Source organism: Buceros rhinoceros, unplaced genomic scaffold (genome assembly GCF_000710305.1).
Source record: "Buceros rhinoceros silvestris isolate BGI_N320 unplaced genomic scaffold, ASM71030v1 scaffold10532, whole genome shotgun sequence".
NCBI classification, from domain to species: domain Eukaryota; kingdom Metazoa; phylum Chordata; class Aves; order Bucerotiformes; family Bucerotidae; genus Buceros; species Buceros rhinoceros.
Genome location: NW_010400686.1, coordinates 1 through 16,764, shown reverse-complemented (window position 1 = coordinate 16,764; position 16,764 = coordinate 1). Strand labels below are relative to the sequence as shown.

At 39.0% G+C, this 16,764-nt stretch overlaps 1 protein-coding gene across 1 annotated transcript; it reads left to right on the top strand.

Annotated features, from left to right (window-relative positions):
- Nucleotides 1-9,405: 9,405 nt before the first annotated feature.
- On the top strand, nt 9,406-16,610 carry LOC104489770 (solute carrier organic anion transporter family member 1B2-like; the record flags this gene model as incomplete). The annotated part of the gene is made up of 6 exons (XM_010131971.1): nt 9,406-9,537; nt 12,886-13,027; nt 13,116-13,248; nt 15,338-15,462; nt 16,250-16,396; nt 16,512-16,610. Coding segments are annotated over exons 1-6 (778 nt in total), but the record flags the coding sequence as incomplete, so codon positions are not given.
- Between the last annotated feature and the right edge of the window lie 154 nt (nt 16,611-16,764).

Genomic DNA, 16,764 nt, shown 5'->3' with positions numbered 1-16,764 from the left:
TCTGTGTCTATAATAACAACTCCAGTCCAAGCTGCTGATTAAGACTGAATGCGAAGAGAAGCTTTAACATCAGCATTAAAAACTACCCTTTTTATTTTAAATAGAAAAAAAGAAAATATTGTTAAAACAGCACATCACGGTCTACTTTTCCCCAGATAGATAGATGATGGAAATCAATGACAAAATTATCAGTGAGTTCTTACAAAAGACAAAAGCTCCACTGAGCAGTGGAAGGAAAAAGTCCCAGACACAAGGTAAGATGGTGACACCAAATCAGCTTGTCAGCATGCATTTCTTTCTTGTTAGCTCTACCGGAACAAGCTAAAACTAAATGCACTGAAACAGGAGCGCCAAGAAATCTTTTCCATTATTGTAAAGGTTTTTCATGTTCTCAGGATTTCCGTAGTATCTGAACGCTTGCTTGACGGTACACCGTCCCTTTTACTTTGTTAACTAAGAGTTAAATTTTAAAATACATTGGTTTTCCTTATTTAGGGATTAGTGTCCTGAGAGTAAAAAGGGCTCTAATTAAAGCTCCCTAGTGCATTTTGCCTCTGCCTGGCTGACTGCTCCCTGCTACTGGTGGATCACCCTTTGCAAATTGATGCCTTGGCAGCCACTTCTGGTGGCAGTCTGCTGTCACCCTCTGTCTGGAAGAGCCTGCAACTAGCTCCTGCGATAAAGGTGATTCTTAGTGTGGCTTTTGTGAGGATTGGTTTTATTCTCAGGAGTAATTAGCAATTACTGATACGTCGGTGTTCTTATTAAGGGGATTTTTACTATCATAATCTAATTTTTTTCCCGTGAGTGTAAGTCATATGGGAGGGCTTGCATGAAAAAAAAGGACAAGATATGTTTTCAGGTGTGAGAGCATAGTCTTTGATTTGATTTAAGTAGTTTCCCTTTTCCCATTCTCGTCCTTTTGGTCAACACTTCTAGGTTCAAGAAGTTACCCTTGAATGTGAATGCTTCCGCAGACAGCCTGGAGAACAGCAGTCTGAATATAGAAAAATTCTTCTCAGCTATACAGAGGGCAAACTATAAAAGATATTTCAATTCCTGAAAAGTTATAAATTAATGGAATGTACATGGGACTAGAAAAAAAATGGGGAGAAATTTCTGTGTATTCACATGTTAGAATGAGGAAATGAAAGAAATATTGTTTCCCTTTTTACTATATGAAAAAACAAGTGGCACTTTTCCCACAGGTTCTACTATTTCCAAATAACTTGGTACATTTAGCTCTGTGCTTTTTCATATTTTTAGGATCAAAAACCAAAAAAGTCCTCAGGTAGGTCTGCTAAAACATCTGAAGATAACCTGAAAATGAAACCTTGGGAAGCAAGGCTCCACCAAAAAGCATTGTAAAACAAGAGGAAATACTTACCTCATCATAGTCAGAGTACAATAATGGAGCTTGTGAATCAGCTTTGAAGAAGGACGAGGACACAGGTGTTTGTCTGTATGTATCCTTGGTTAAACATTACTAACCACACAGATTATGAGAAGTACAACATGCCAACCTATAATAAAGAGCAATAGGCAAGGGCCTCTTGCCTATCTTGTGACTCATGGTATAAAAAGACCTGGTGGAAGTGTATGGTTGATGCTTCATACCACAGCAGAACATGAAGAATCCCCACCTCTGAGAAGAAGAGGCCCACATCTTTTGTCATACCATGAATTTCAACCTCCTCCATGTAGTAATGCTAAGTCATGATCATCTGACTCTAAGGTTATACTTGACTCTTTTAGAGAAATTGCATGGGGCAGTGGTGTTCGGTCTTTTCTTCAATTCAGACCTAAATCTGATGGGCGCAATCATAATGTAACACCATGGTTTTTCTCTGCAGCAATCAATGAAGCCCCCCTTGACCATGTTATTGATCACCTAGTTATGAAAACTAAAAATAGTTCTGCACAGAAAAAAAAAAAAAAAACAACCAAAACCAAAACCCCCACAAATAAAAGGAATCCATAAATTTCAAGAGAGGTTTATGGAAGATTATGGAATAAGTTATTCTTGACACAATTCTTAGGCACACAATGGACTGGTGATTGGGAACAGCCAGCATGCATTTAGCAAGGGCAAATCAAGGCCCGACTAAGCTGTTTTGCTCTATGATTGGATGACGGGTCTGGTGGACAAGCACAGAGCAGTACATGTTTTTTACTGGGACTTGTCTCCCCTATTATCCTGGTAGACAAATAGGTGAGATATAATGTACCCACTACAGGGTGGGTAGAAAACTAGAAGATCTGAAGTCATGATCAGCAGTTCAAAGTGGCAGCTGGTGGCCAGTTGGTAGTGATGTTCCACAGCAGTCAATACTGTAGCTTATAATGGTCAGAAACATCATTAATAGTTTGGAGAACAGGACTGGAAATGTTCTCGGCAAGTCCATGTATGACATCAAACCGAAGAAAGAAGTTCATGTGGTGGAGGGCAGAATGGCAGAGAAGGTTCGAAGAAGATGGAGAAATGGCCTGACAGGAACTCATAAAGTTCAGCAAAAGAAAATGCAAAGCACCTGGGATAGAATGACTCTATCCACAGAATATGTCAAGGGAGTCAGCTAGACAGAAAACTGCTTTGCACTAAAGGACCTTTGGGTCCTGGCAGATAGTGAGTTAAACACGAGATGTTAGTATAACACTGAGCCTAGAGGCTAACCACATATTAGGCCACAGTTATTAAAGACCAGAAGATCTGGAAAAGTGGTTCTTTCCCTCTGTTCAGCACTTGTCAGGCTGCATTTGAAATGTTTAATCTGGTTTGAGGATGTACAGAACAAGACAGACATTGGTAAACTGAATCAAGTTGAGCAAATGATGAATCTTATTTTGTTTCAGTTATCTCGTGGGTGCTTATATAGAAGACAGCACCAGACTCTCCCCTGTGCACTGGTGATGCACAGCAAAAAGATGAGAAACAATAGACACACGTTGCAGCAAAGGAGATTCTAATCATCCATAAATATACATCAAGGTATAGAAGTTACTTGTTGTGAGAGTAGTCAAACATTGGACCAGGTGCCAAGGAAGGCTGTGGAACCTCCTTCCTAGGAGATGCCAATCTAAAACTCAACTTGATGAGTTGAGCAACTGAGCAACACCAACAAACTTTGAAGTCAGACTTGCTTTTAGCACAGAGAATTTGACCAGCGGAGCTCCAGAGTTTCCTTCCAGTCTAACTGTGATTCTAAGATTTTCTCTAAGCTTTTGTCTAACATTGCTTTCTTTTGGAAGGCATCCCAAACTTTGATGAAGCCAATAGATAAGACCCATCTATTTTAGGTTTCTCATCGAGGCACAAGTCTGCATAGTTTTTGTTACTGTTATTACATTTCTAAATACGTGCACAACGCTCCAGCTTCACTTTTTGAAATAACAGTAAAGGTACAAAGTTGGATGGAGTAGTTAAATGGAGATGAATCCGAATATAATAGAGGGAAAAACAGAAGAATGAACCTGAGAATGTCAAAACAGGAGTGGAATACAATGTTAAATAGAAACTTGCATAGCTGATGGGAAACAACAGCAATTTCTGCTGGAAATTTTTGAGAAAACTCGGAGTATACTTCTCAATAGGAGATAACTAGGGACCACCCTTAAAAAAAGATGCTTTTCTGAAAATGCTGTATGTAATCTTAGAACATATCAGACAAGGGTAGAGATAAGTAATAGTTCATATTTCAAGATGTGGCACTGGTGAGATTACATCTGCAATATTTTATACATTTCAGCCATGTGAATTGATGAAATATGGATCTAGACAGAAAACACTGTAGACAAGGGCTCCAAGGATGTGCTCTAGAATCAAGAGAGCCAATTTTTCAATAAATTATTAAGCATGATTAGCTCATTTACCTAGTGAAACAGATTGAAAGCCTGTGCTGTCTTAATTTATAATCAAGGTTGAGTCCTAATCCTGAGATTGAGAGGAAGTGCTTTTAAAGCTAAATGACCCTGTCCATCCAAAACCAGAATATAATTTGATCATGACTGAAAATTAAAAGAAGGTTCCTATGCATCAGAAGACCAATCTTTTGCAGTAGACTTAGAAGTGAATGGAGTGAGGGGGAATGCAGTTCTTATTGTTCTCAAGGCAGGGCTTGGCCTTTTCACAAAAGGTGATTTTGAGTCTGCAGACTGGATTTGCGATCTGGATTCCTCCTCCATTCTTAATTTACAATTTTACTAGTACTTGCAGCTGAATTGTCCTGACATTTAGCTTTGGAGTGACTAATATTTTCTTGATGATGACATCTCTTATTCTAGGAAGCTAAAGCGAACTGTCTGGTTGAGAGACAGAAAAGCTATGAGCAGTGCAAGGTATTGCTGATACCTGTATTGAAGGTAAAATGTGATAAAGATTATCCAAAGGTCAGTGTTATTAACCAGGCTGTAATTGTTCATAGCAAGTAAAAGAATGGGCATGGTAACAGTGGTGGCAGGTAAGGTTGCACAAACTACAAGGAATGGCAACTTTTGGTCTATCGTCCAGGCAGATAGTAGTCATAGTTCACATGCTTTAACTACACGTTCTTTTAACTACAATCAATCTCTCTCAGGAATCAGGCACAATCCACATCACGGGCACAATCAAATACTTCTCAGGAAACCAGTTCAGGCTTCCTTGAACTAGAGTGATAAGTAGGTAAAGAGCTGCTCCAAAGTACACAGCCCCAATATACTTTCACACTGGGTTTGCCCATGCTGTTAACAGCACTGATCAATAAATCTGAACAGTCTCCTAAGTACGAATGTTTCATGAACACACAGTTTGTTCAAAATATCCAAGGCATTATATTTTCTCTTCCTGTAATTTCTGGGCTGGCTCTAGCAGGTCTTAGCTGAATGGATTTTAGCCACAGACTATGAAAACAAAACTTCATATCAAAATACATTTTAGCTATCTATAACCAGGAACCATTCTAAAGTTGGGACATCCCATTTTTAAATGCCAGGAAGGTGTGAACTGTTAGAATCATGACAAGCTCAGGAAAAAAGGTGTTTCACAAGAGTGTACAGAAGGGACACACTTGCACATTTTCTGCCTATTTAATTTTTGACCAGTGTGGATAAACATGTATTTTGGGACCTTTAACAGAGGGCAGAACTGGGAGGAGACAAGATTAAAACTGCCTAAACCATAGTTTGTGTTAGAAGTTAATGATTCTTCTACCAAGTGCCATCAGAGACTTGCTTAAGGAGAGAATACTCTGACTTTTGGTGTGGTAGTATAACAGCTGTTGTGGATACAGAATCTAGGTAGGAACCTCTTTAATATTCATTTGTCTTAACCTTAAAACGTTGTCTTTCAGTGTTTGCAGCTAATGAACATTACCTGTGTAGTACTAGTTGCATTTCCTGTGACCAAAACACCAGTAACGTTCCTGTTGTGAATGTCAATGCTTTAATGATGACAGCATCATACAATTGTATGTGTGTCTCTGGACAGTAACCATCGTAAGTCATGAGCAATGTGAGCAGCATTTAGACCTGTACAGCACTCTGATATTAACTTTTCATATTGTATTAACTTAAAAGGTCTTATTACGATTCCTTAATGTATTTAAAAATCAGTAAGTCAATTGGATTATTGATTACACTGCCATTACTGTAAATCAATGCAGTTCCATAAACTACTGGGTGAACTCTGGCTCTTGATTTGTGTTATGGTGGTATTCGATGGTGGTACAACTGCAGTGAGAAACAGCCCAAGGACTTACAGAATCTGTATTGGAATCTGAAAATTCCTTGAACACCATTGTATTTTTCTTTCATAAGAATAAAAAAAAACCTGTAGCAATCTATTGTCTTAACCTTTGTAAACTAATTACTGGTTATAGGTTCTAAAATATTTAAATTGATGCTCTTATTTATTATAATTTGCTTATAATTAGGGGATAGAAAACCAAGCTTATATTTTTTTAGTGTTCATTACAGAATAGATCTACCTAACAGGCAAGAGTTAGGCCATGGTCCCTAGAAGGTCATATACCCCTGAAGTCAGCAGCTGTCCTTTTCGAGGCTGGCTGCTGCACTCTGGAACAGACTCACAAGATGCCCCCATGACATGCTTCCCATGACACTGTGAAAGCTCTCAGCTCCTACCGATGCAAATGATCCACATCATTGGTTATTACTTGATCTTGCCCCCTCCAAAGTGTTTTTCAGAAGAGACTGTGCTGAACCCAAGACCAAATAAGTGTAACTAGCTGTTTGTCAAATGCTCTTGGGGTATGATGCAAAAATGAACTGGAAGAGTGTTTGCTTTCATTCTCACAGTATGGCTTGGAGGGTTTTGGTGTTTTTTTCTCCTTATACTTGCTTTTGGGAAGAGAATTGTTTTCTTTCCTCAGGAAGAAAGTCAGAGACATTTTTGTTTAGGTTGAGTAACTACCTAAACAATGCCAATATGTTGTTTGACCAATCTTGTCCTTCTACAAATGCAACTTCCTCAGGTCATTAATACAGCAGAATGGTTTGTGCAGGTGAAACATAACAGTTTTAGAGAAGCCATATAACTGAATGAACATATTTGGTGCAGAAAGCTTCATACTTTTCGTTTGCTTGTAGCCATTTATTAGACATGGAAAAACCCACTAGTGAGATAAATCTAAAATAGCAACTTCATCAATATTTGGAAGTGTCAGGCTCAAGTTAATGTATGTTGACATAAACTGTGAACTGACCTTTAATCTTTTTTTCTAATCTTCTTGTGGCATGGCATTTCCCCAGTCCTGATCTATCTCCAGCAAATTTCCACGTAGGTCAGGGTCAACTGAGAATGGGAGGAGATGCTGCCAGCAGCTCCAACAGTTGACCCTTGTACATAGCTCCCTCTAACATTTCTTCAGCCCAGGCTGCATCATCTTTTCACATCCTTGCCCCCATCCCATCCTTCCCCAGCAAAAGTACCACCATTTTCAGTAGCACCTTTACAAAGCAGTAAGATATGTGTTATTCAACACTGACAGGAGCTCGTCATCCCTGTTCCTGCCTGACAGTCAGTCCTTCCCTTGGATTGAAGGAGAATCTCAGTACTGACAGTGCTGAGCCAGCTAACTACCACCTTCTATCTGTCTTCACGCTTTCTTGTGTGCATCAAGAAGCTTTTGCCCTCCCCCCCCGCCAAAAAAAAAAAAAGAATTTTACTTAATTTTTCTCATTTTTTTTTATCTTTAGTATTGCCAGGTACCCTGACCTTTGCCTCTGGATGCTTTTGCTTAACCTGCTCTTTAACACTTATTGCTCGCACTTTCAATCTGACTGTCCTCCCTTCTTGTGCCTTCACAGTCTTTCTCTGAAACATTCACTGGTATAGCCTGGTAACATCCAAACATCTGCAGTTACATGCATGGATACCTAACTGCCTTTCTCTATTCTCTACTTCATCTCCTATTTCTTCATGTTTCTCTGCCTTCAATCCTACTCTCTTTATATTCAGATGCTAACCCATGCTGTTACTGCTAAGAAAAGCCACCTCTTTAGTCCTGTGAACTGCAATGACATGGTACTCCAGCACCTCATTGTATTCCTTAATATATCACAATAACAGGGAGAAGCTAATATCTTCAGATAAATTTCAGAGGACCAGATGCTTGAAAGTGTTTGTATACTAATTTTTCCTGAGCACTAGGAATCTAATTTCACAAGAGTTTCTGTTGGTAGTTGTGCAGACTCGACAAAGCCTTTCCTCTGCTGCTTGTTCTTATCTGCCTGAGGAGCCAAGGGGAAGGAGGAGCTGTTTTTCATCCAGACACATGTTCTGACCCAGACTCACAGCACAGCCACAGAAACAGTGGTACTCACATGAGTGAAGAGTGTGACAAGCAGGTGTGAAGAATGGGAAAGGAAAAGAGTTGTTCATGTCAGCAGTAGTTCCTAAGGACACGCTCATGAAATAAAGCCCAAGAAATGCCCAAGCTGTTTAAATCTCTGTCTGCATATTTGTCTTAAACATCCTTAGGTATTAACCCCCTTCCATCTGATTGAAGAAAATGTTTTTCATCATCATGCATCAGAGTAATGCCTACCCTTTAAATGCTCTCACAAATGTCGCTCTGCCATATGGCCTGTAGCAGAGCAATTCACGATTGCAGATGGACTTTTTCCAGCATTGGAAAAGTTCATCCAACTTTTTTCAGCTCCATTCAAGCATGGAAAACTCTCTTTGTATGATTCCTGCCCTCCCCCTTTTCACCCTTTTCTCAAATGAGGAGATTACTGTGGAAGGTGAAACAAATCAGTTCCTGTAAGCTATGATTTCTGAGTTCTGACTTGGGGTCATTAGTTTCAATATTTCTATCTCCCCTGTGTGTCAAGATCTGCAGATCTGAAGAGAGCTTATTTCAGGTGACCCATTTTTTTCTGAGAGGCTCTGCAGTGGCATCTGGATCTTCCTTCAGGAACCTATTCTGTTTGTAGCTGGAGTTGCACGAAAGGGCAAGTGTTTACGTTCTTTAAATAAACTTTGCAGATATATACATAGAATTCCGTTACAGCTTTTCACTGAAGTATTCTTTTTAATTGCTTACTTACCTCTCAGAAATAGAGTTTTAAAAAACTGGAAAAAGAAGAATTATTGTACTTTTCATTGCAATAAAACCAAATGCAACTTAATAACGAAACAAGGCTTTCAACAGTAAAAAAAATGTTATATCAAAGAAAGGGAAAGATTTGTCCTCTATGGCTATAGGCTGTGCCTTTCCCAGGGGAACTGGAGTGGTTCTTCTAAACTGCTGAGTTGCAGATGTTTTCATGCAATAGAATGATATAAACAGCAGTCTGCAAACAGAAGTAGATTAGGGATACCCTGTCTATTATTGCAAGAAGGAAAAACATATGATCTCCTTGCAGCGGGTCAAGTAGCTAAAATGATCAATGTTTTTATCAGTAAGAATTGTATCCAACAGGCCGGTGTAAGGAATAAGTCAGATGGCACAGTGTTTCTACAGAAATCTTACCAAAATGATGATTGGTCCTAGGCTGCATGGCCTGAAAACTCAGAGCTTCACTAGGACTCCTTGTGCTTCAGCATTGACTGTCATAGTTCATTTCTGGACATAGATTTTCTTTCTTACTTTTTTGTGGAACTTGTCTTTTTAGTATTAAAAGTCCTTCTAGACTGAAAAAGGGAGGAGGGAGCAGTGTAGAGAGTGAAGACCATTTCACTTGAAATGAAAGATACTTCAGAATTTAAACAAACATTTTGAAACAGCCATGTCATTTAGCCAAAATCTTTCCAACGAAAAGATTCAGTTTCAACATCTCAGCATTTTCCTGTAACTATGGTTTTATCAGAAATGCCCTCAAGCCACTCTATTTGGGCACATTTGCTTTTGTGTTTATTATTGTTTTCTCTTGGTTTCAGATCACTCAGTAAAGAAATCAACCATGACAGTGGAAAATAAATCCAGCAATGTCGAGGAGTCAAATCAGGAAGCAGAACCTGCCCAGCTTTTGGATGATGAAGCAAACAAAAATCTACCAATCAAAAAGAAGACTTCCTGTTGCACTGGCTTGAAGGTTTGGTGCCTTATCAGTATTACCACAAATTACAGGTGTCATAAGCAAAGAAATGTTCAAAATATGACATGCCAGATTACTTAATTCCTGTTCCCCTTATCTTCCCTGGAACTGGATATACACTGGAGCTACAGGAATGTTGTCTTTGTCCTAAAGAAAATGAAAGTTCCTGATTTAACGTAGTTACTTTCAAATTACTCATAGACAGATTCCCTTTTTGGTCATTGGAGAGAGGCAGCAACCTCCAGTGGAAGAATTGAAGCATCCTAAAATAGGTGGCTATGATACACTGTTGTCTGGATGTTGCTGTCACCACCCATTCTTGTAGGGCCAAAATAGGGTGGGGTAAATTGTATTCCAGGACTTTTATATCTCATCCAGGGCTGTGGGTCAAACAGTCCAATGATTCCTACAAGTACCCAAGCTTTCAGAAGCACACAAGAAGAATTGACGGAACCAAGCAAGTAAACTATGAGAATTTTGCTTTCATGTTAAATCATCAGTATTTATTGATTCTGGCTGAACTGCAAATACTACAAGGGCAAGATTTCTTTTGACAGTGATGTGTTTGTATTTATGTTTTGGCTACTTCTTAGCCAGCTTCATCTCAGTTTAAATTCCATAGACTTAGTGGAGTTGCAATGGGGGACACAACCCTCTCTATAGAAGGGTCAGTAAAATGAAAGATTAATGGGAAAAAAATAGTAATTACAAGCTTCTCAAACAACTGAAATAGTTTGGTTCAAGTATCAGGCAAAGTTTGTTTGTCTTTTATTTTATATGACTCATATTTGCCACCCATATACATCTGCAAAAATAGAACGTGCTCTCTCTGGGAGTCTCACAGGACTAACATTGACATCATGTATGCGGGCAATGCTGCACTACTGTGGATCTGTGTCTAACATCATGAGAATTAGAGTTGAGTAGACACAATACCTTGGAGGTAATAAAAGACAAACAGTTATTCTTCCTCAACTGCCTGTTAAATATTTTGTGGTTTACCTGGGCAATGCCTTTTCAAATCCAAAATACCAAAGTCACTTTTGCTTGTGTTTTCACAATTATCAGCAGTTTCTGATTTCAGCCAAAACACCTGAGAACACTGCTGGCATAAGGCATGAGAGGTGGGCCTCACAGACTTTTTGCCAATCAAGCTCAGGAAATAAAAACCCATGTCAGGACAAAACCCACAATTGTAAGAGATTTTTCTCTTTATCCTCAGTCAAGAAGAGAATAAATATACCTGTTTTCAAGCGTTTACTTCCAAGTTTCCTTCATTCCTTACACTAGATAGTATTGCAAAGTCTAAATCTATATTTACTTTTTGTTTACTTAACCAGCATTATGTTGTATTGGAACTTTTACCCAGTGAGCAATAACTCTATTTGTTTTTTAGACTATGTTGAAATAGTTGGATAATATTTAAACAAACTTAGTTTAACTTTTTGTCAAATGCATCTTTATTTCAAAAGCCACAATGTGTGTTGGTGGAAGCAACTATAAAATTATAAAGAATATTAAGCTTTCCCTTAGGAGACATATGGTATACAGGCCATCTAGCCATGATCCAAGCATTTCAAAATACATCATCTAAGACAGATGATACAGTTACTCTTCACTGGATAAAAAACTGGCAGAATGCACTGGTCCAAAGAGTGGTGGTGAATGGAGTTAAATGTAGTTGGTTGCTGGTCACAAGCTGTGAGCCCCAGGGATCAGTTTTGGGGCCTGTTCTCTTTATCAATGATCTGAATGAGGGGATCAAGTGCACCCTCAGCATGTTTGCAAGCAACACTAAGTTAGATGGGTGTGTTGATTTGCTTGAGGTTAAGGAGGCTGCACAGAGGGATCTGGACAGGCTGGATCAATGGGCCAAGGCTAATGGTATGAGTTTTGATAAGGCTGAGTGCTGGGTCCTGTGGATCACAACCACCCCATGAAATGCTACAGGCTTGGAGAAGTGTCTGGAAACCTGCCTGGTGGAAAAGGACCTGGAGATGTTGGTCAACAGCCAGTCAATTACGAGCCAGCAGTGTGTCCAGGTAGCTAAGAAGGCCACTAACATCAGAAATAGTGTGGCCCACAGGAGTAGGGAAGCGATCGTCCCCGTATACTCAGCATAGATGAGGCTGCATCTCGAATACTGTGTTCAGTTTTTTGAGCCCCTCTCTACAAGAAGGATATTGAGGTGCTGGAGCACATCCAAACAAGAGCAACGAAGCTGGATAGATAACAAGTCTTGTGTGGAGCAGGAGAGGGAACAGGGGTTGTTTAGTCTAGAGAAAAGGTGACTCAGGGAAGGCCTTATTGCTCTCTGAAACTACCTGAAAAGAGGTTGTAGCGAAGGTGGTGTTCATCTCCTTTTCCAAGTGACAACAGATTGAACAAGAGGAAACATCAGGGGAGATTTAGTCTGTATATTAGGAAAAATTTATTCACCAAAAGGGTTGTAAAGCACTGGAATAGGCCCAGGGAAGTGATAGAGCCACCATCTCTGGAGGTATTTAAAAGACACATTGTGCTTAGGGTGCTTAGGGACATGGTTTAGTGATGACCAGGCAGTGCTGGGTTAATGGTTTGACTTGGTGATCTTAAAGGTCTCTTTCAACCTAAACGATTTTATGATTCCATGATTCACTCAGTCTGTACCACCCTTCACATATTGGGATTTCATAAAAATTTGCATAAAGCCTTTATTTTGATGTCAGGGTTATCTGTATGTTTGAGTCAGAACCAGTTATGAACTGGCCTAAAATAAGTAATGTGTCAGAGAAGATAATTTGGGCTGATCTTGATTTTAGGTTGGACTAGTATCAGTAGATCTATCCCGATTAGATATTTTACCTCTGGCAAATTTTAAATTTCTGCACCATCTAGAAATCCCACCATTTTGGCTACACAACACCAGGCCTCAGTTTTTTGTTAAATTTAACCTCAGGAGGTCAGTAAGGTAAGTAGCCCCCCAGTGAGCTGTTTATCGAATTTAAGTTCCACGGTCCATAGGATTTTTGCTTTGGAAAACCTCTGGCCAGTAATGCAGGGAAAATAAGGTTTTCTGGTCATTAAGACGGCTGTTGCAAACCTGAACCCTAAAGCAAACAGCTGCTCTCAGTGCAGCACCTAGCGCCGGCCCTTTCTTGTAAGGAAAAGCAGAGCAGACATTGCGGAGAGGCTCTCCATAGAATTAGGGTATGTGAAAATTCCTGTACAACACTGTCACTGCAATTTGAGTAGCAGACGTAAACCATAATGACGACTGCTCCACACAGTTTTAAACATATTTGTTCTCTCTGTTACCAGTTTTACTGCCTCTACCCCCTATTTTCTGTCTTAATCTTTCCCCAGGCATTTCTCGCTGCTTTATCATTCAGCTACTTAAGCAAAACACTGTCTGGTACGATTATGAAAAGTTCCATTACTCAGATTGAACGAAGGTTTGGTTTGACATCATCTACTGTTGGTTTCGTCGATGGAAGCTTTGAGATGGGTAATTGATACTCTGTAACATGAAGAAAGCTGTTCAGAGAAATAGGAGGCACAGCATCTGGCACTAATTTTCAATCATTACCTTCCAGGAAACTTGCTGGTGATTGCATTTGTAAGCTACTTCGGAGCTAAACTTCATAGACCCAAAGTAATAGCTGTTGGATGCTTTACTATGGCTTTAGGGAGTCTTTTAACAGCAATGCCTCATTTCTTCATGGGATAGTAAGTACTAATCATGATTAATTTGGTGACCTAACACTGGAATTGGATGCTGCCTTCTGGTTTTTGAAGGAAACTTGATGTATCTTAATTCTTTGATTTTCAAAGGCCTATAAAGCCTCACCTTGATCTGCACGGAATCATGCTTAACACACACATTACTGTTCATTATAACTGGTTGGAAAATTATGGTTCTTCCAAGTAAAAGTTGAACTTCTCAAAAAACATAGGAAAATCACAATGCTTTAGTTTTCAGTCAGATTTGTTCAGAAAAGAGGCAAAGAAGGAAATGACTTTACAGGAGGAAACACCTGTGAAAATACTATGAAAATTCAATTTTCAAACAAAATATATGGTTCTTTGAAAAACTTCAACCATGCTACTGTGATGGTGCTATTGCTTTAATGATTTATATACCCTTCCTGAATGGCAAACTGTAAGAACACCTTATCGGGAAAAAATTGTGTTAACCTAAGAATGTGGCATCATCAGTTGTTAATAGAGACATCAGGATCGTGTAGGCAGGAAACCTTTATGAACCACGGTAAAATTATGAGGAATACAGAATCCACCTATATGATTTCCAGAACAAGTTTGTGCTGTTTTGAACAGGATCTCAAAGGTCTGACTGAGTAACTTCCTGTTGAGTGACATCTCTACCTGAAATATTACTTTATTTATAGTAGCAGGTAACTCTCATGTAAAATCAGAAATTCAGAGCTCGCTCAGTGAAGGAACAAACTCCCAAAGATGCTCATTAGAACAAATCCTGCTCTTTGATTCTATGATTCCTTGAAAGAAGAAACCAGAGCCTTGTTTTGTAAGACGACGCATTTTGCTCTCCTGTGGCAAACAGCTGCTCCTCACACGAAGCATCATCTCAGCTTCACACAGACCCTGCAAATGGATCAGTGGTGGTAGAACCTGTCCCAGGGTTTTTCCTGTTCTAAATGCGTATTGTGGTTAAACTGATTTTTCTGTGGCTGGTTAAGCTAATTTTTATTTATCTTCTCCAGGCTCAGAGAATTTCTGGATGTTGCTTATATGCCAGAATGTTTCTAGACATAGCTTTGATACAGTGATAGCATACAGAGTAAGACATGTTTCTGTTGCTCTCTTAAATGTACAAGAATGATTTTAGGTATACTACTATAAAAAGAAAACTGAGGAATGCTTTTTATCATGATAGTGGATCTTGTACTAGCGCCAGACTTCTATTTTCCACTGCTTAAGCCAAACCATACATCTTGTTCACCACAATTTCCCATGAACCTGGGCCTGAATTTTTGTGAGGAAACTGTTCTGCACTGTCTCTCTTGATGAATGCTCAACCTGAAAAATAACCCTGCCTGGTCTAACAGGGCCAGCCTAGTTCCTAGAAGCAGAATGTGTGTTTTACTGTGTTGTTCTGCTTAAGCTAATTGTACTTTGCACATCGGCTCATATCTGGGAAATAGATCATGGCAAAGCTGCTGAACTGCTTCCAGCACCTAGGCTGCTCAGCTGCCTCCCTGCAGCATTGCCCCCTCCCTGTAAACACAGCTAAAGACTATCTTTTATCCACAAACTTTATTCACCCAATACTACACAACAACTCTTTCTAAAGCAAATGAGAATTATCAGGCAAACAGTTACACCCTGAGGATGACTTGTCCTCACTCCTCTCCTCCCCCACCATCCCAAATACAAATTTAAGATGAAAACAGAGGCCTACACTCACAGTCAAGAGATTTTTCTTTTTCTCCTTGACTGTGGGGTCAGCATCACTTGGGTGCTCACTTGGACCCAACCCTAATTTTGACAGTAAAAATTCAATCCTATCTGAATTACTTTGGAAAGCCCTTTTGAATTTTCCAGCTTAAAATGTTATATCTTCTAGACAGACGACTTAAACTTTTATTTGTTCTTCATTTTAGTGTTTTGGTTTTCCATAATGTGCTCAAATAATCTTCTTTTTGCTCCTTCAGTAGCACTTTGGATTGTTATTTAAACAAAGATACCTTTCTCTTTAAGTAAATAACAGTCAAGTGGTTCCTGCCCTACTATTTTCCTAGTGAACACTGCTTCTAAAGCTGCTGTTGTGTGTTTTCAGTTACAAATATGAGACAACATCGCATACAATATCTTCAGCCAATTTAACTTCTTTAACTTCAAGCATAAATCCCTGTTCCCTACAGCAAGATATGAATGAAACCTTATTGGAAGGATCCCGATCAGGTAAGGAACTATAAGTGTTAGTACAAATACAAGAGCTAGTTTTATCCTTGGTAGCAAGTGGAGTAAATCATTGCTCCATGCAAGATGTTCAGTTAGATTTTTAACTTCAGTCTCCACCTGTCTGGGAACATTACCAACACTTAAATGCACTTTGTGGATCTCATCTGGAGAAGAAACATCCAGCAAACACAAATTATAAGTACCCAGTTCCCCCATTTCCTTTGTTCATGCTTCCAAACTACAATTAAATGACCCTAACACTTAAGGGGATGCTGAGACATTCAATTACCCAGGACCTGGAGCTGGGCAGGTGGAAGAGGTAGTGTGACAGGACATGAAACTACACAGAGTGAACTGGAAATAACTGGAGATTTCTGTGCTCTTGCTTACAATATGGAACAGCTGTTTTACATGTTGCTTTGCATGCAAAATAGGTAGAGAAACAGCCGAACTGTGCCCCAGAAACCACCTCAAATTTCTCTCCTTAAAGATATATGTTGTATGCCACGTATTATATTTATGATAATAATAATCTGTAATTTATTTTACACGGGCTTTTTTTCTGATGGGTGGTACTTATCTATATTTTTAGAAACCAAATACAATGGATGTGGAGAAAAGTGTTATTTAAAGATTATTAGAAGATATAATGTTATAGATGATCTTTTATTAATCTTCCAAAAGGAAAATACGAACCTATAATCACTTCATGTGCTGAATTTCCTGTGATTTATCACTGTTTCCTGTTCAACTATTCTATTACAAAGATGTAAACTCTCATTTGCAGGCTGTGAGAAGGAGCCATCATCATATATGTGGATATATATCTTACTAGGAAACATGTTACGCGGAATTGGTGAGACACCAATAGCACCATTGGGCATCTCTTATCTTGATGATTTTGCCAAAGAAGAGGATGTTCCTGTGTATGTAGGTAATCTCAACATGAAGTAAACTGAGAAATTTTAATATAAGAGGTTGATCATCCTCTGTAGAAGAAAGCGCTCAGCCATGAAAACGTACTAGCACCTGCTTCCTTATATTTTCAGCATGTTTGCACACAATAGCCATGTTGGGCCCAATGTTTGGTTTCCTGTTGGGATCTTTATGTGCAAAACTGTATGTGGATATTGGATTTGTGGATTTAGGTAAGCAAAACAGAGGAAAAGTGAAAGTAAGTTAATACTTGTTCATAACAGATTCCTCCACACAATTCTCTAAGTTTTTATTATACTAATTGTATTAACATCTTTTATATTTAATTTATACTTATTATTTCATTAATTTTTTATATACTTTATT